The sequence below is a fragment of the Phyllopteryx taeniolatus genome, chromosome 1 (genome assembly GCF_024500385.1).
Source record: "Phyllopteryx taeniolatus isolate TA_2022b chromosome 1, UOR_Ptae_1.2, whole genome shotgun sequence".
Lineage (NCBI taxonomy): Eukaryota > Metazoa > Chordata > Actinopteri > Syngnathiformes > Syngnathidae > Phyllopteryx > Phyllopteryx taeniolatus.
This window is the reverse complement of record NC_084502.1, coordinates 48,807,764-48,827,256: the sequence shown is the minus strand read 5'-3', so window position 1 is coordinate 48,827,256 and position 19,493 is coordinate 48,807,764. Positions and strand designations below refer to the sequence as shown.

At 41.0% G+C, this 19,493-nt stretch overlaps 1 protein-coding gene across 6 annotated transcripts; it reads left to right on the top strand.

The window, feature by feature from the left end:
- The first annotated feature begins 2,821 nt into the window (after positions 1-2,821).
- Positions 2,822-18,567, top strand: fance (FA complementation group E). Of its 6 annotated transcripts, none has more exons than XM_061800211.1 (13): positions 2,822-3,169; positions 4,073-4,521; positions 4,632-4,715; positions 6,247-6,318; positions 6,486-6,533; positions 6,611-6,667; positions 9,333-9,476; positions 9,551-9,674; positions 9,800-9,875; positions 9,936-10,002; positions 10,075-10,215; positions 10,311-10,375; positions 18,422-18,567. In XM_061800211.1, exons 1-13 carry the CDS (start codon positions 3,151-3,153, stop codon positions 18,564-18,566), a joined length of 1,491 nt encoding a protein of 496 aa, XP_061656195.1. In that variant the 5' UTR covers positions 2,822-3,150; the 3' UTR covers position 18,567. The 6 variants fall into 6 exon arrangements, with proteins under 6 accessions (XP_061656195.1, XP_061656172.1, XP_061656181.1 ...); XM_061800170.1 differs by having other exon boundaries at positions 2,824-3,169; positions 4,047-4,521; XM_061800177.1 differs by having other exon boundaries at positions 2,826-3,169; positions 4,047-4,521; positions 10,090-10,215.
- Positions 18,568-19,493: the final 926 nt, after the last annotated feature.

The following is a 19,493-nucleotide window of genomic DNA, read 5'->3' as shown; positions in this document are numbered from 1 at the left end:
CTTTGGGGAAAAAAGCAAAAGTAATTTGCATATCGTGCAGCGCTGAACTGAACTCTCTTCATTTAAGTACAAAAGTGACCCCCGGTGGGTCTTTGGGGAAAAAAGCAAAAGTAATTTGTATATCGTGCAGCGCTGAACTGAACTCTCTTCATTTAAGTACAAGTTTAAAATACCATCTCAAGGCATAATGATACTGTGTAGTATATTTGGTGCTTGTGATTGAGGATTAATAAAATTAATAATTTCATTTAAAAAATAATCTTTCATAAAAAAAAAAAAAAAAATGGACAGCCTTGTTTTACAACAGTAGTTAATATGCTGTAATTTTTAAACTTAAATGTGTAATTTGTAATGTAACTGTGGTGTATGAAATAGCCAAGCTTGGATTCACTGTTGCCAGCAATGGCTGCAAGGTCAATTCACATGAATGGGAGCGGATGACGAGCTCTTTGCGCTCCCTCTAGTCCCAATTACTGCTCATGTTCCCTATTAGAGGGCCAACAATCAACGCTTGGTGAACTATACTTCACAGCAAACATAATTTGTATAAAGTGCAGTGCTGAACTCTTTTCATTGAAACAAGAGTTTAAAATAGCATCTCAAAGCAGTATTTATAGGTCAAAATGTTTTTACTTTTCAAAGCTTAGGAGATGGCTCACATATCTTGAATGAAAATTCCACCACATGGGCTCAGGAACACTTCAGAAAACCAATGTCAGTAAATACAGTTCGGTGCCACATCTGTAAGTATAACTTGAAACTCTACTATGCAAAGCAAAAGCCATTTATCAACAACACCCAGAAACGCCGCCAGCTTCTCTTATCTACGATGGACTGAAGCAAAGTGGAAAAGTGTTCTGTGGTCAGACGAGTCCATATTTCAAATTGTTTTTTGGAAATTGTGGATGTCTCCTCCGGGCCAAAGAGGAAAAGAACCATCTGGACTGTTATGGATGCAAAGTTAAAAAGCCAGCATCTGTGATTGTATGGGGCTGTGTTAGTGCCAATGGTATGGGTAACTTATACATCTGTGAAGGCACCATTAATGCTGAAAGGTACATACAGGTTTTGGAGAAACATGCTGCCATCCAAGCAACGTCTTTTTCATGGACACCCCTGCTTATTTCAGCAAGACCATGCCAAACCACATTCTGCACGTGTTACAACAGCGTGGCTTTGTAGTAAAAGAGTGCAGATACTAGACTGGCCTGCCTGCAGTCCAGACCTGTCTCCCATTGAAAATGTGTGGCGCATTATGAAGTATAAAATATGACAACGGAGACCCAGGACTGTTGAACAGCTGAAGCTGTACATCAAGCAAGAATGGGAAAGAATTCCATCTACAAAGCATCAACAATTAGTGTCCTCAGTTCCCAAACGTTTTTGCATGACCCTATCCCAGCTTTTTTGGAGCTTTTGTGGTGATATCCTGTACACATTGATGTCAGTTTTTGATGCAGTGCCGCCTGAGGGATCGAAGGTCACGGGCATTCAATGTTGGTTTTCGGCCTTGCCGCTTACATTTCTCCAGATTCTCTGAACCTTTTGATGATGAAATCTCTAAATTGCTTGCAATTGTACGTTGAGGAAGATTGTCCTTAAACTGTTTGACTATTTTCTCACACACTTGTTCACAAAGAGGTGAACCTCGCCCCATCTTTGCTTGTGAATGACTGAGCAATTTAGAGAAGCTCCTTTTATACCCAATCATGGCAACCATCCGTTCCCAATTAGACTGTTCAGCTGTGGGATGTTCCAAACAGGTGTTTGATGAGCCTTCCTCAACTTTATCAGTCTTTTTTGCCACCTGTCCCAGCTTTTTTGGAATATGTTGCAGCCATAAAATTCTAAGTTAATCATTATTTGCTAAAAACAATCAAGTTTATCAGTTTGAACATTAAATATCTTGTCTTTGTAGTGTATTCAATTATATATAAGTTGAACATGATTTGCAAATCATTGTATTCTGTTTTTATTTGTTTAACACAATGTCCCAACTTCATTGGATTTGGGGTTGTACATTAAACTTAGCTTTTAAATGTTAAATCCACTTGCCACATGCCATGGTGTGGATGCAATTGTTTGTGGTCCATTAAGAACTAGTAGTGATCACTGACACTAATGATTTTGCATGTTAGTGGTTGTGTTGGAGCATCAGCAGTTTTAAATGTCAAAGACAATTGTTTATTCATGGCATCTGCTATAAAAGGAGGGTTTCCCCTGTATGACAACACTGAGTAGATTTCTCCAAGTAAGATAATGCACAGTGTAAGCATGTATGCAAGTAGATGTGTTGCTGCTGTAATTCTCAAGTTTAATTTCAACTGTTTTTTCTTGGGCTCCAATTCAGTCTTGGAGTTATAGCCTCATTCACTTTTTTTTCTTCTTCACACAATTGGCAGAAAAGTGCTGTATTTAAAAGGCCACGGGCTTGCTGCCTCCAGAGTACAGTGATAGTGTTTTCTCCAAAACCTGTGAGGTTATTTCAAAAAACAAAAACTTGAGAAGGGAATTGTTAATTTAAAAAAAAATGAAATAAAATAGAATCCAGATCACCCCAGAATTTACAAGCACAACACCCCATCGTTTGAACACCTGCATCAGTTTAAACAGTTCATCTGTTTGATTTATTTTATACTATAGCATTACCCGCACATCATATAAATAAATTCGATGACTGACACGATCAAATTTTGTTTTTATTTCAATGACTATTCCAATCCCGACACTGTTGAAAGACATCAAGAAGGCCATAATAGTTCAAATAACAATCAAGTTTTGTCCATAAATGTCCACAAGGGGGCAGGCGATGTATACATGCGCAGTATGGATGGCGGTAGATTGAGTTCCGACCCGTATGTATGACGTAAGGAGAATGAGTTCCGACCCGTATGTATGACGTAAGGAGAATCACAATTGGGAATGGCCAGTGGCTCTGTGGTCGAGTTCACCAGGAGATGAACGCCAGACAGTTTCTGAGTCGCTTTGACGGTCAGTGGAAGCTTTTGGCTCGCTCGCTGGTTTCTGGAGTTTCCGGTGCCCACAGAGCGCTTCAAGTCTTTAGGCGGCAGCAGCGGGCCCACCCTGAGCGGTCGCTGGCCGACTTCTTCGAAACACTTTGTCGAGACGAAATCACATCCCCGCGGATGGATGGGCAGCCCCTTACCGTGTAAGTCCAAACTGGTGGCAGGAACTCAACTATGAAATGGTTAGAATGCCCAAACTAGTTTGAACCTTGTAGCATATAAAGAACTTGTGAACTAAAGCTAACATTCGAAGTTAGCCATTGTGGTTTCTCCAACGTTTTACACTAAGTACAACCCCAAAAATAATTAGCCCCATACTGACCAACGTTAAAATTCAGTAGCGTAGTAGGCCTAAATAATTATCAAATATGAGAGAGCGGTTGTATTCCTAAAGTTGTAATTTACAAGCCGAAAGAAGTAATTTTCCAAGAACAGTCCAAAATGTATTTGGAAAACTTCTAATTATACATAGTCATAATATTATGAGAGATATAATATGACAAAGTTGTGATATTATGGGGGAAAACAAACACCCCAAGGTTTACAGGGATGAAATTCAAATTATATGAGATAAAAATCCAAAATTCTCCAAGGCTAAAGACGGAATACTAAAAGGAATATGAAAAAAAATCCCCAATTCAACAACAATGAAGTCGTTATTACATTTAAAAAAGCATTTGCAATTTATAAGAATAAAGTCAAAAATCAAATCAATTATTTTACAGGGATAAAGTCAAAATATTATAAGCAAAAAAAAAATGTAGGAATTTTAGGGGGGAAAAAACTCCGTTATTATTCAATTCAAATGTATTGCACAGAAAAAGTAAATAATTGTACCTAAATATTTTTTTTACAAAAAACAGTTGTTGAAGATTACATGTAACTGTAATGTACTTTATTCATGTACCATTTGAGGGAGCCCGCGTACCACTAGTTTTACTCGTACCACACTTTGAGAATCGTTGCATTACAATATTATTTGGGCTTATCTCTCACAACCATTTTCCCCCTCACATGTAGTGAACCCCTGGTGTGGCTCTTTCCAGCACTGTTCAAGCAAAACTTGCTGATGTTAATCTACCTGATCCACTCGCGGTTCCCCGAAGGCGCTGTCCTCCGTCTACTCCGGTGTCTTGGTCAGGAGCCCTGTCCAAGCCCCTGGGTCGCTGCATGGAAGAAGCAACTGGAGAGAAACATGGGCTCCCCCAGCGAGGAACCTCTTTACAGCCCAGCTTGTGCTCAGCGACTAACAGCACTATCACAGCGAGTGGGTGGTGAGACTGGACGGTGGGGCGAGTGCTCTGGCCTTCAAACGGAAGAATGCCAGACCGTGCCTTATTTGTCTGAAATGGAAACAGGGTGGAAAAGGAAGGGCCATTTTGATGTTCTGTATGATGAGGATGAAGGAATTCAGCAGCAGAACAAGCGAATGAAGACAGATGACCATATTGCTGGGCGAGCACATGATCACGATCCTCTGCCTGAACATATGAAGGTAAAGATGGACAAGACAGTTTGTCCATCAACTCACCATTTTACCACACCTTTTTCTGAACACCTTCCTTGCTACAATGGCAGCCATTAAGGTTGTAACACTTTTTGCAGATTGTGGAAGAATTGAACACGGATGCTTCACATGAGATGCCAGCATGGGAGAACCCCCACCATCCTCTGCCTGAACGTACTAAGGTAAAGATGACGATTTCACCACACTTCTTTCAGCAAATGGAGAAATACTGTATGATGATTTAACACATGCCTTGTCTCATTAGTGATCACTCATCTTGTGATTGGGGCTGCAGCGATCAAATCATTTTAGAATCAATTATTCTACCGATTTATCCCAACGATTAATTAAGTAATCGGGTAAAAAATGATTTTGTATTACTAAACAACAGAATGTAGGTATGTTACAAAATCCAGAAAACCGGACGCTATTTTCTTTCCATTTCGCTCTGCCGGATTTCCAGCACTTGGATTTAGCGGAGGTCCACCAAAATCGCGTTTTCTCTTTGGTAAATAGGCTAATCCTTGTTCTTTTTAGATTATGTTGTTGTTTTTGAAATCTTAAATTCAGAGATTTTCTCTGGTTCTGACAAAGATGAACATTTTCCTCGATTTCTGTGCCCAAAATCACACATTCATAGGATTCAGACACGATTGCAAACTACATGGACATGGTGAACTATTATTAATCTTGTTTTCTGTGAAATATGAAGTAAATCTGAGGATTCGCTTGCTCTCGGTGTGTCCCGGACACCGCCGTTGAAAAATAAGAAAATGGCCTGTTTAGACATCACATTTTTGTCTCAACTAACAAGAAACGTGGGCTTGTTTCAAACAAAGAGGTATTGATCACACATTTCTTATTGATTTACATTAATTTCAAAATTTGGGCCGATTCTTTGCGACATAAAATTCTTCATCCTTATCCGATTCTTACAAACCAGGGCTCAATTTATCCGTGTTTCAAACCTTTAGCTATTTTGATGTACAGGTGGTTTTAGTAGCATACCTACAAAATGAGCATGTGAGGTTATTTTTGTTATTATGGTATTATTTTTGTCTAATTGGGGTCATCATCCTCATGTTCCACACTATAATATCTGTGACTTGAAGTGTGTGGCTTTAAAAGGTGGGGCCTGGCCTGGTGAGTTATGTGGGAGTCTGTGAATGAGAGTGTAGAGTTAGTTGTTGTGAGCTCAGGTTTGTGGCTGGCTGTTAACTAGCCAGTGGCTAAACCTTAGTCGTAGTAGCTTGTGTATGAATGTGCTTATTAAGTTTTTATTTTGTTACCGTTTGTTCAGTAAAGCCATTGAAAGGGGACTGACAGCTGTGTCTATCCTTGACCACTTGTGGAGGCATTACAGTACGTTGTAATTAGCGGTGGTAGGCTTAATTAAATTAACTAACATTCATACCATCTGTTGGCGATCGTAGGCGTACTGTTGTGGTACGTTAGCTCTGTTTTGCAGTTTCTTTTTTTATTGGGAAATGATTCCAAACTTTGGACATTCTCTGTATATTACGCACCTTCTTACGGGTTCGCCTCCAGCGCGCCAACTGATTTTTACTTGAAGCTGCAAGTTGCAAACTGCAGTAACATTCGTCCTTGTGGAAAAATGGTTACTGCGAAGCATCGAGGCAGACTTTTTTTTTTTTTTGTAATTGAATTATCCAAGTTATTTGATTAATTGTTTGAGTTCTACTTTGCTCCTAGACGGCAGAAGTATTGGAAACAAAGGCGCCAGAACAGGACAATGCCCATGATCCTCTGCCCGAACACATGAAGGTAAAGATGGATGCTTGTAAATCAATCAGTTTCACTCAATTTCTTTCTGTAAATGGTGAAAATTAATGATTGGACACACTCTTTGGTACACTTACCATTAAGTGCATTATCATAACACCAGTTGCTTATTGAGCAAACTTAGGTTGTATTTTTATGTGCTCACTCAGACCTCTGTTCTTCAAATAAAGGAATTATTACAAAGTCAGACCTCAGAGGTAAGAAAAATATTTGGGTTTCTTCTGCTATACTGTACTGTTTGTCACTGTTGTGACTGTTTCTCAAACTTTCACAGTGGGACCACCGCTTGCTTGATGTGTTTAAAGTCTTGAATGACTGTAACGCCGCTCAAGTATGTACTACAAATCATTTTACACCCGTATTCATTGTTTTGTATAGTGGACCCCCGCATACTGATGGTTCGGCACCCGCACAGTCACCTATTTGCTGATTTTTATTTTTTCAATTGTGTTCCAATTTTTTAAACATTTTTTTTTTCTTTTTAGGGGGGGAAACAACCACAAAAACAGATATTGACATTTTCCCCCCACTAATTCCAGAATTTTATGGGACTCTTGTGATTAAGGGCTAAACAAATATAGTAAACTTGACTGTTTCAAACAAACACACAAATACATGCATGTGTAATATATTATCCAGTACCTATAGTCATTTCTTGCGGAAATTACACAAAGTTGGCAACTTGGCACGTATGAGATGTAACACTAGGTCTGGCATTTAATCGTCTGCCTTTAACGCAGAACCAATCAAAGCGGGACATTGCTTCGTCTGCGTGTCCTTTTACACTTTTGCGCTTTTTTAAAGTCCAACTTTAACCACCGTTCCCTTTTCTGCTATTCCCTGACACACAGCCAGAGTTCCACCTCTTTCTGCTTTCCCATGTTCCCCCCCCCCCCGGGTCGCTGATCTGTGTGGAGTCAACCTGGAAATTTGCTGGCTTTGGTGGGTGGTTCTATAAATCCCCTTTGACAGAGATTTCCTGGAAAAACTGCCAAATCACAAAAGTATAAGACTACATGGCATTTATGTAGATGGATAGATAGACATGCGTACATAAACACTCAGAAAAAACAAAGTAAAAACAAATACAAAGAGCAGAATTGAAGAACAATTTAAAAACAATTAAATCAAATTGAAAAGAGAAAAATAAAACAGAAAATTAAGCTGTTGCATGCTGGTATGGAGTAAGAAATAAATATAGTCGAATTAATTAATTAATTAATTAATAGCAGAAAGCTTTAACACCCGGCACTCACATTTGGTTGTTGAATATAATTGTCCAAGTAATTTCAAACACCAGATGCTGGTGCTGACAACATCTTAGTAGCTAATTGTGGGTAATCGTCTCATACCTGGATCAGAATACAAGATTTTAGCCCTGTTATTGTTCCGATTCGCTATCGTGGGTGACATTCCAGATCGCCCGACATATTTTGTTGGGAACGACAAGACTCCTTATAGTGTGACATAATCCACGATCAACGATTTGGCATAGGAGAAGCCCTACAATGCCAGAATGAAAATTCTAGCATGTTGGGGATTTTTGGGGGGATATCTTCCGTGTAGTGCGACATATGAACGGCAGCCCTCCCATATAGCACCTTGACGTCGACCAATAAATTGCATCTTGTGTTTACCATTATTGGCACCCCTTCATTTTTTGCATAACCTGTATAGAAATAAATGGAAACGTACCAAACTTATATCATCAGGATCTTTTTAAATGGAGGTCCAAAGTATTTTAACAAAGAAAATAATTTTTTCAACTTAGATATTGTCATTTCAAATAACAAAAAACTGAAAACAGCATTTGCAGCAATATTTGCACCCCACCTTAATATCTGGTTGCACACCCTTTGGCAGCAATGACAGCCTCCAAACATTTCTTGTATCCATCTGTAAGCTTTTTGCACTTCTCAGGTGGTATTTTCTCCCACTCGTCCTTTGCAATTTGTTCAAGCTCTTGAACATTTGCAGGGTTCTTTTCCCCAATGGCAGATTTCAGCTCCCCCCAAAAGATTTTCAACTGGACTGAGATCAGGACTCATTGCTGGCCATTTTAAAACAGTACATTTCTTTCCTTTTCAACCATTCCTATGTGATTTTGGATGTGTGCTTTGGGTCTTTGTCTTGCTGGAGCACCCATGATCTTCACCTCAAACCATGTTTTCTTACACTGGGTAAGACATTTTGCTCTAAAATCTTATAATAATTTTCTGATTTCATGATACCTGTGATACAGTCAAGGCCTTCAGTGCCAGATGTAGCAAAGCAGCCCGACAGCATTGTGGATCCTCCACCATGCTTGACTGTTGGCAGGGTGTTCTTTTCCATAAAAGGTTTCATTGCGCTGTCTGTAAACATGCTGTTTGTGTGCATTGCCAAAAAGCTCTATTTTTGTTTCATCTGTCCATAAAACATTGTTTATCATTTGCTCTTTTGTATTAAACACAAGTTCTCAATAGAAACTTGATTCATTTTCTTCAGGAGATATTCCACATTTACTACTAAAACTTCACGGGTGCCAATAATGGTGAGCAATGGTGTTTTCTGGTCCCGTCTCCCCTGACAGCTTGATCTGACTAGCCCAATGATCGTAAAAGGTGATATTGTAATATATATCGTGTGGTGTTGCCAGTGTTGTGACCGAGACACTGCAGGCTTTTATGGAAGTAGTCTTCCATATTCCCATCGTGAGAGACCAAATTTGTCTTGTAGTCTAATCCAGGCATTAGCTGTGTGTAAACTCACACGGGCGTGGCAATATTCCATGCTGGGCTCTGTGTGAAAGACAGGCAAGTAAATGCTGGATCTATGGTTACGTCCTGATGTGCCAACTTTGCAGAAAGATACTCTATGTGAAATGTGAATGTCCCCAGCCCCCATTCCAGGTCGGTACCTTTCAGACAGAGCAGTGACAGGAAAAACCCAGAAGCACCAACTTTTTGGAGCCGTTTTGTCACAATGAATGCCATATGTGCTCTCTTGTGTAAAAGGTGGAAGTACTGTGTTGCGAGTTGAGTTTGTCCGACTTAGCAGAGGACACTCTGCCTCAGCTATGCAGCAGCATATTGGCTCTCTCGCCTGACCTCAGCTTCAGCACCGCTGCGACGCTCATCAAAAACCTCCTGCTGCAGAGAGTATGTGGCTCACTATTCACTCCGGGGCCCTTTGCAGTTGGGGGTGGCTTCACAGAAGTCGTTGTTGTGTGCAGGTGCTGTCCCTCTCCGAGCCTGCATCCAGATGCCTGGTGAGTGCTGTGGGGTCACTCTGCAGCCGCTACACCAGATCATTGTGCCACGCACTGATTGGACCGCTTTTAGAGCAGGACAACTTAGGTGAGGAAAATGTAGGGCTGAATTAAAAAATTAAAATGATGCTGATGTAAATCTGGACACATGCTTTAGTTTAAGCCTTTATTTTTATTATTTTGTTATTTTTATTTATTTTTTTTTTTTTTTAGGCAGTGCACAAGCTGAGCTCATGAACAAACTGATAGAAGGCTGTCTGGATTCCCACTACAGGCTGCTCGTGCTTCAGTAAAACAACATTTCAACGCTTCATTCTTTAGTTGAATCTTAACCCTTTTTTCCTTCCAGGATGACACTGACAATATCGTGGAGTGAGACGCTCCTTTCTATTATACACAGCTTGCTGGATTCCAAGGTTAGCAGACGTTTATGCGCAGCAAGTGGCATCATACAGTCTAAAGATGTCATATGTGGCATGTCAGTTTAGTTTCTTTTTTTGCAGCCTGACATAAATGATGAACTGTTCACCCAGTTGACTGAACAGCTGGTTAGCCAGGCCCCTCAATTCACAAAATCTGTCAACTTTGCAAAAATTATGTTGACTGTCCTCACAAAATATGGCAGCCTCGTAAGTATAAAATAATGCATTGTTTCAATGGCTCACTGAGTTTTTATTTTTTATTTTATTTTTTTTAACCAATGCCTATGTGTTTTCTTTTGTAGATGAATGCTTCACACAAACATTCCCTGGCTGGTTGCCTGATGCTAAATGAGACCATCCTAAAAAGGTCTCTTCACGCTTTGTTGAAAAGAATCCCAGATGCATAAAAATAAATATTTATGTTCATGTTGTTCGATACAAAACTATTGTAATTGCATATAAAATTGTTGGGATGTTGGCATATTACAAATATGTACAAAAAATATCTATTTGGTTTCGCAAAACCAGTCCAGTTCTGGGTGACACGACACCACCCCAGGTCTCCACCAAAACAGGTCCCATCCAAATCTGATGTTTCATTTCAAAATAAATCTGCATATTTCACTGTTATTACCACTGATTTAAAAAAAAATAAATTAGTAGATATCGCAACACCAATCCAGTTCTGGGGGACACTAGACCACCCGAGGTCTTCACCAAAAGAGGTGCCATCAAAATCTAATTTTGCATTTCAAAATAAAAGTCCCCTGAAATATGCATATTTCACTGTCATTACCACTGATTTAAACTTTAAAAAAAAATCTATTGGGTATTGCAACACCAGTCCAGTTCTGGGGGACACTACACCATCCCAGGTCTCCACCAAAAGAGGTCCCATCAAAATCTGAGGTTGTATTTCAAAATAAATGTCGCCTGAAATCTGCATATTTCACTGTCATTACCACTGATTTTTTATTTATTTTTTTTAAATTAATAGATATCGCAACACCAACCCAGTTCTGGGGGACAGTAGCCCACCCGAGGTCTTCACCAAAAGAGGTGCCATCAAAATCTAATTTTGCATTTCAAAATAAAAGCAGAGTGTGAAGCGGCTGGGATGAGAATCAGCACCTCCAAATCTGAGACCATGGTCCTCAGTCGGAAAAGGGTGGCATGCCCTCTCCAGGTCAGGGATGAGATCCTGCCCCAAGTGGAGGAGTTCAAGTATCTTGGGGTCTTGTTCACGAGTGAGGGAAGAATGGAACGGGAGATCGACAGGCGGATCGGTGCAGCGTCTGCAGTGATGCGGACTTTGTATCGGTCCGTTGTGTTAAAGAAGGAGCTAAGCCGAAAGGCGAAGCTCTCAATTTACCGGTCGATCTTCGCTCCTACCCTCACCTATGGTCATGAGCTGTGGGTCGTGACCGAAAGAACAAGATCCCGTATACAAGCGGCCGAAATGAGTTTCCTCCGCAGGGTGTCCGGGCTCTCCCTTAGAGATAGGGTGAGAAGCTCGGTCATCCGGGAGGATCTCAGAGTAGAGCCGCTGCTCCTCCGCATTGAGAGGAGCCAGATGAGGTGGCTGGGGCATCTGATTCGGATGCCTCCCAGACGCCTCCCTGGTGAGGTGTTCCGGGCACGTCCCACCGGGAGGAGACCCCGGGGACGACCCAGGACACGCTGGAGAGACTACGTCCTTCCGCTGGCCTGGGAACGCCTTGGGATCCCCCCGGAAGAGCTGGATGAAGTGGCTGGGGAGAGGGAAGTCTGGGCGTCCCTGCTAAAGCTACTGCCCCCGCGACCCGACCCGGATAAGCGGTAGAAAATGGATGGATGGATGGAAAATAAAAGTTCCCTGAAATATGCATATTTCAGTCATTACCACTGATTTAAACTTTTAAAAAAAAATCTATTGGGTATTGCAACACCAGTCCAGTTCTGGGGGACACTACACCATCCCAGGTCTCCACCAAAAGAGGTCCCATCAATATCTGAGGTTGTATTTCAAAATAAAAGTCATTACCATTGATTTAAAAAAATAAAAATAAATAAATAAATAAATCATTCCAAATATATTAATTGGTTCTCTCGCTCTTGTACAGTGCACACTTTTTTGCTCGCCCTGCTTGCTTTGCCTCGGTTTGCATTTTTTCTTGCTGATCAGCTTGTTTTTCTTTTTCTTTTTAAACTTGAAGCAGCGACTCCTGGATATTTTTAAACCTGTGGGACTGTACTTTTTTTGTAGATACAGTCAGTTGTTGCCATATTCCAATATTTTCTCATACACTCTAACCATTATGTGAGCGTGGCCTGCTAATTAGCACAAGCTTGCTATTAGCAACAAGACCGGCAATCAAGATGCCTCCCTTTTCCACAAAGGACTCTCACGGACTGCTGCAGAGGATGTCAATCCTGGAAACAAATCTACCGTCTTGAAGTGAATGTAAATGGACAGTCGGGGAATGAAACCACTCTACCGATGTCTCAAAATGGTCAGCAGAAGTGTGCTAACAGGCAGCCACTTAGCTCAACAAAGAGGACGGATGTGGACTGTGGAAATGGTAATGGACCATCCAGCAGTTCTCCTTGGAATTTACTGGGAGCAAAGCCCAAAGATATGGGACAACATCTAAAAGGGAGGACACAACACCAGCAGATTACCGAGGAATCCGGCTGGCCTGCGTTCCGGGCAGCTTCAACCCCGAGTGAACGACCGTAGCTACAGCGAAGGGCAAGAAAAAAGGACGTGAGGCAATGCAAAACATTGACGTCAGACTTACAAATAGATTTGAGCCACATTTACAAGACCCTGGCCAAGAATGCTCATGCCCCACCACCACTGAAAGGTATGAAACTAAATTATACAAGAAAAAAAATGGCACCCCAAATGTTAATAGTTGGTGATGGAGCTGTCAACGATGTGAAACATTTTTGCAGTGAGAAGAACACCAAAGTACTGTGTTTTACCAATGACGTGTCTGATATCTCTAAAAAAAATCCTGAAGCTCACTAATTAGTACCCAACTGTGAAATCTGTCATGATACACACAGGGGCCCTGGATGTTCTCAAGCAGCAATCAGAGGTACTGAAGCGAGATTTCATTGACCTCCTAATGAAAGTGCAATGTTTGGATGATGAGGTTTTCATAAGTGGACCTCTCCCACTTGTACGATTTGGAGATGAACGTTTCTCTCGTCAATTAAATAAGTGGCTCAAAGAAGTGTGTACTGCACTACCCGTGAGTTTAATTGACAATTTCTGTGTTTTTTTTGGGAGCGCAGACATCTTTACATGGCAGACTGTTTCTGTCTAAATAGACAAGGGGTTAAGTTATTGGCTACCAACATTTCTTACTGTGTACGTCATTCAGCGGCCCGAAAAGAAAACACTGGCCTTATTGACACGGCTGAAACCACAATTTCTGTGTTTTTTTGGGAGCGCAGACATCTTTACATGGCAGACTGTTTCTGTCTAAATAGACAAAGGGTTAAGTTATTGACTACCAACATTTCTTACTGTGTACGTCATTCAGCGGCCCGAAAAGAAAACACTGGCCTTATTGACACGGCTGAAACCACCATCCACTAAGATGCAAAGGGCCCCTCCTCCACCCATGAAGAATCTTATCTGCAAATCTGACTGATATCTGCGGGGTATTTTTCAGAATAAGTCCGACCCCAATTGAGATCAGGCATTTTTCATCCCTGTAATTACAAGGGATAGAAAGTTGGTCAAAGAAATATGGCACAAAAAAGTAGAACTACATACTTAGTGTGGATAAAATGTGAATCTCTCTAACCATTGTCTCCAGTTATCTCTGCGAGACTTGCTCTTTTCAGTATCAGTTCACTGGGTAATAAATCATCTATCCATCCATTTTCTGAGTCACTTATCCTCACTAGGGTCGCGGGAGTGCTGGAGCCTATCCCAGCTATCTTCGGGCAGGAGGTGGGGTACACCCTGAACTGGTTGCCAACCAATCGCAGAGCACACATAAACAAACAACCATTCGCACTCACATTCACACCTACAGGCAATTTAGTGTTTTCAATCAACTTGCCACGCATGTTTTTGGGATGTGGGAGGAAACCGGAGTGCCCGGAGAAAACCCACGCAGGCACGGGGAGAACATGCAAACTCCATACAGGCGTGGCCGGGGATTGAACCCCGGTCCTCAGAACTGTGAGGCAGACGGTCTAGCCAGTCGGCCTCCGGTAATAAATCAATGTTGATTAATGACGTTATTAGAACCTATGATCTGGACCTTTTGTTACTAAATGAAACATGGTTAACAGAAAGTAGCTGTAACGCCATTTTAAATGATGCAACACCAGCAAATTTAAATGTTCTGAACAAGTGTCGAATAGGGAAAAAAGGCAGTGGTATTGCTGTTATTTTTAAGTCATTATTTCAGTGCAAAGAAATTATACTGGGTGATTTGAGCTCTTTTGAATATCTCAGTCTTTTAGTTGAAGGTGACCCAAAGATTATTGTTTTAATAATTTATAGGCCTCCAAGATACAATAGAAAATTTATGGAGGATTTTTCAGAACTCCTGACAGTTATTTGTACTGACTACAACTATTGTCATAATGGGAGACTAACATTCATGTTGACAATAACATTGGGGGGGGGGTATAATCGAAAGAACTCTATACTAGACACATTTGACCCCTCTCAACATATTAAGAGTCCAACTCACACTCAAGGTCACATCTTAGACCTGGTCATCTCTAAGGATGTTGAAATTCTATCAATTGACATTATAGATATGGCTATTTATGACCATTTTTTGTGTATTCTTTGAATTACAGATTCTTCCAAAAGTTCAAGACAACCTCTGTTTATTAAGAAAAGGTACACAAATGAGAGTACCGCCACTAAGTTTATGGAGCCCATAGCTGTGCCACAAACTGTGAATGCTGAGATAGTTGATGAGCTTTTGGGTAATGTCACCTGTAAAATCTCAAACGTCATGAATGCTGTCGCTACTATTAAAACTAAGACAATCTTGAGGTGACCTAGAACACCGCGGAAAAGCACAATGACGGTAACGACCTCGAAATAAAAGTGTAGGAAATCAGAACGTAAGTAGAGAAAAACGAAACTCCAAATTGACTATGACCTCAACAGACAGTCTCTGTAATTTTATCCTTAGTTAGGGCTACACAGCAACACTGTTCTGAAATTATCAGTAAGAATTTCAACAATACTCGCACTCTGTTTGCTATGGTTGACAAGCTCACCCCCGAATCAGATAGCTCCAGAACTCCTAACAGCAGATAAATGCAATTAATTTGGCTGTTATTTTAGTGAAAAAAATACAATCCATCAGGTTAAATATCAGCAAAATGATCCTCCATCTGAAGCCACCCAGGAAAAACTATTACCATGTAGAAACTGTAGAGAAAACGATTCAGCAGCTGAAACCATCAATGAGCTGTCTTGACTCAATACCAACTGACTTTTTCAAAGCTATTGCGAAGTCTGTGCTCGCTGATTTGCAGCAAATAATCAATTGCTCGCTTCAGTCAGGCGAGTTTCCTAAAGCTCTTAAAGTAGCTGCCATTAAGCCTCTGCTAAAAAATAGAACACTAGACATATTTCAGTAGTACCACAATCAGAGTTCCTTTGCAAGGGCCAAATGTTTGGAGATCTGTATTCAAGCCAACCATCTTTTCCTTAAAGTTCTACATCAAAGGACTTCCTTCCACCATTTGTATGTTTATTAGGGTTTTCATTCTCCGCCCAGATAGTAACATGTCTTGGGTTCACAACAGGCGTCCCGGTCGGCAAAGAGGATTGGTTTTGCATCTTACAAGATGAGGGAACCGGGTGTGAGCGTAGCTGGAAGGTGAGGCGCCAGCAGGCGGGTGCGATTCCAAATATGGTCATGAGGAACGGCCATCTTCCGGGTGCACCCAGGGAGGCGCTAATTCCACGTCCAGAGAGTTAAACCTTGATAAACTGAGATCCAGGGGTTTTCGGGGGCTTTTTCATTGTTCTGCCAATGTAAGCAGCTGTTAAGACACTAAGGCTTGTTCATTAAATCGAATTAGCCCAAACGCCAAGTGTCTCGAAGTCTTCATTCATCCCATGCCGACGGACATCGGAGTTCTCCCGGGTGACCTCCGACTCGGAACCACAGGCGAAAAAATCCACCTCACAAGCTATAGACCCATCTCAATTCTCCCTTTCATAGCCAAGATTGTTGAGAAAGTTATTTTTAATGAACTCAGCAATTTCTTGAACTTAAATGGGCTTTTTGACATATTTCCATCAGGTTTCTGAACTCATCACAGTACAGAATCTGCTCTTAAGTGCTAAATAATATAAGGTTGAATACTGACTCAGGAAATGTGTCAATTCTGGTCTTGTTGGACCTCAGTGCGGCTTTTGATACGGTAGATCATAATATACTGCTGAACAGGTTGGAAATGTGGGGAGTACTAAATGGAACAGTCCTTAAATGGTTCAGGACCTACCTGGAGCAAAGGAGTTATTTTGTAACCATTGGAAGTGTTCAATCTCATCGACTGGCAATGACCTGTGGGGTTCCTCAAGGGTCAGATCTTGGACCCCTCCTGTTCAGTCTGTATATGCTACGCTTGGGTCAAATTGTTCAGAACTGTAATCTTGACTATCATAGCTATGCAGATGACACACAGTTATGTCTAGCAGTGTCTCCAGATGACTACAGTTCAATTAAGGTGTTGTGTCACTGTCTAAAACAGATAACTGGATGAGCCAAAATTTTCTTCAATTAAACCACAACAAAACAGATAATTGTTTTTGGAAATAAACAAAAGAGGATCGCTGTTAGTAAATACCTGGAGTCATTCTCTTTAAAAACCAAAGACCAAGTCAGAAACCTTGGTGTTCTGATAGACTTGACTTTGAACAGCCATATCAAATCAATTACTAAAACTGCCTTCTACCATCTGAACATATCCAGAGTGAAGGCTTGCATATGTCAAGCAGACCAGGAGAAGCTCATCCATGCTTTTATCTCAAGTAGACTTGACTAATGGTCTTCTGACTGGACTCCCCAAAAAGACAGCTCCAGCTCATTCAGAATGCTGCAGCTTGGGATCTGACCAGAACAAAGAGGCTGCCTCCCAGTCAGGTTTAGAATAGATTTTAAAGTTCTGCTACTGGTCTATAAATCACTACATGATTTAGGTCCTGATTACATGAAAGAAATGCGAATGGTGGATAAACCCAGTAGGGCTCTGCGATCGAGCCCTACTTTTTTCTCGCTCTCTGTTTTAAATGTTTCTCAGCTTTTTTTTTTCTATTTAAACGCTTTTAATCATGTAAAGCACATTGAGTTGTCTTGTGGATGAAATGCTAGATATAAATAAATTTGCTTTGCTTTGGCATTTGAATTTTCTTTTTTAAATTGGGTAATGATAGTGATGATGAACGAAATATGCAGAATTAAGGGGACTTATTTTGAAATACAACATCAGATTTTGATGGGACCTCTTTTGGTGGAGACCTGGGATGGTGTAGCGATACCCAATAATTTTTTTTTTTAATTCGGGGGAATGACAGTAAAATATGCATATTTCAGGGGACTTTTATTTTGAAATACAACATCAGATTTGGATGGGACCTCTTTTAGTGAATACTTGGGGTGGTGTAATGTCCCCCAGAACTGGACTGGTGTTGCAATAACTAATAGATTTGTTTTAATAATTGAAATAAGTTGTAGTGACAGTGAAATATGAAGAATTCAGGGGACTTTTAATTTGAAATGCAACATCAGATTTGGATGGGACCCTTTTTGGTGGAGACCTGGGGTAGTCTAGTGTCCCCCAGACCTGGGGTGGTCTAGTATCCCCCAGAACTGGACTGGTGTTGCAATACTTAATAGATTCATTTTTTATGAGTTCTTGAAGTCAGTGGTAATGACAGTGAAATATGCAGATTTCAGGGGACTTTTATTTTGAAATGCAACATCAGATTTGGATGGGACCTCTTTTAGTGAATACTTGGGGTGGTGTAATGTCCCCCAGAACTGGACTGGTGTTGCAATAACTCATAGATTTGTTTTAATAATTGAAATAAGTTGTAGTGACAGTGAAATATGAAGAATTCAGGGGACTTTTAATTTGAAATGCAACATCAGATTTGGATGGGACCCTTTTTGGTGGAGACCTGGGGTAGTCTAGTGTCCCCCAGAGCTGGACTGGTGTTGCGATACCTAATTGATTTTTTTTTTTTTTTTAATGATTTCTTGAAATCAGTGGTAGTGACAGTGAAATATCCATATTTTAGGGGACTTTTATTTTGAAATCCAACATCAGATTTGGAAGGGATGTCATATACTGCCCTGCAGTTCCATTATAGGAGCCGGGAGGGCACTTTACGTCATCTCTCGCTCCCCCCTCCCCTCTCTGTTTTCAGCACCTGTCTCCAATCAGCCTCATCACCCCTGGTATATAAGCCTGCCTGTTCTGTCCACTCCCTGCCACCTGTCCGTGCCACTGCCTGCCAAAACATCCAGGACCACCTACATAACCTTTCCTCAATAAACTGTTCATCATGTTAAATCTGCCTCCGCCTGCTCTTGGGTCCAGCTACTCCCCACACGTGACAAGGGACCTCTTGGTGGAGACTTGGGGGTGGTGTAGTGAACTGAACTGGTGTTGCGATACCTAATAGATTTTAGATTTTTTTTTTTAATGATGTTTTTAAATCAGTGGTAATGACAGTGAAATATGCATATTTCAGAGGACTTTTATTTTGAAATGCAACATCAGATTTTGATGGGACCTCTTTTGATGAAGACCTGGGGTGGTCTAGTGTCACCCAGAACTGGATTGGTGTTGCAATACCTACAGTGGATACGGAAAGTATTCAGACCCCCTTAAAATTTGCACTCTTTGTTATATTGCAGCCATTTGCTAAAATAATTTAAGTTCATTTTTTTCCCTCATTAATGTACACACAGCACCCCATATTGACAGAAAAAAACAGAATTGTTGAAAGTTTTGCAGATTTCCTAAAAAAGAATAACTGAAATATCACACAGCCGTAAGTATTCAGACCCTTTGCTGTGACACTCATATTTAACTTGGGTGCTGTCCATTTATTCTCATCATCCTTGAGATGGTGAGAAATAAGATTCTCTGGTGTGATGAGACCAAGATATAACGTCCATCCTTCCATCCATCCATCCGTCCATCCATCCATTTTCTTTACCGCGCCATGCCAGAGCCTATGCCAGCTGTCTTCGGGCGAGAGGCGGGGTACACCCTGAACTGCAATTTAGAGTCTTCAATCAACCTAACATGCATGTTTTTGGGGTGTGGGAGGAAACCAGAGTGACGGAGAAAACCCACCCAGTCACAGGAGAACATGCAAATTCCACACAGGCGGAGCCGGGATTTGAACACCGGTCCCCAGAGGCATATGTGCTAACCAGTCGGCGACCGTGCCGGCAAGATGGAACGTTTTGGCCTTAATTCTAAGTGGT

Coding starts and splice junctions, on each gene's coding strand:
- fance (XM_061800170.1), top strand. CDS start 2,892: ATGTATGACGTAAGGAGAATCACAATTGGGAATGGCCAGTGGCTCTGT. Junction 9,876..9,935: donor TACAGGCTGCTCGTGCTTCA/GTAAAACAACAT, acceptor TTTTCCTTCCAG/GATGACACTGACAATATCGT. Junction 10,003..10,074: donor ACAGCTTGCTGGATTCCAAG/GTTAGCAGACGT, acceptor ATGTCAGTTTAG/TTTCTTTTTTTGCAGCCTGA.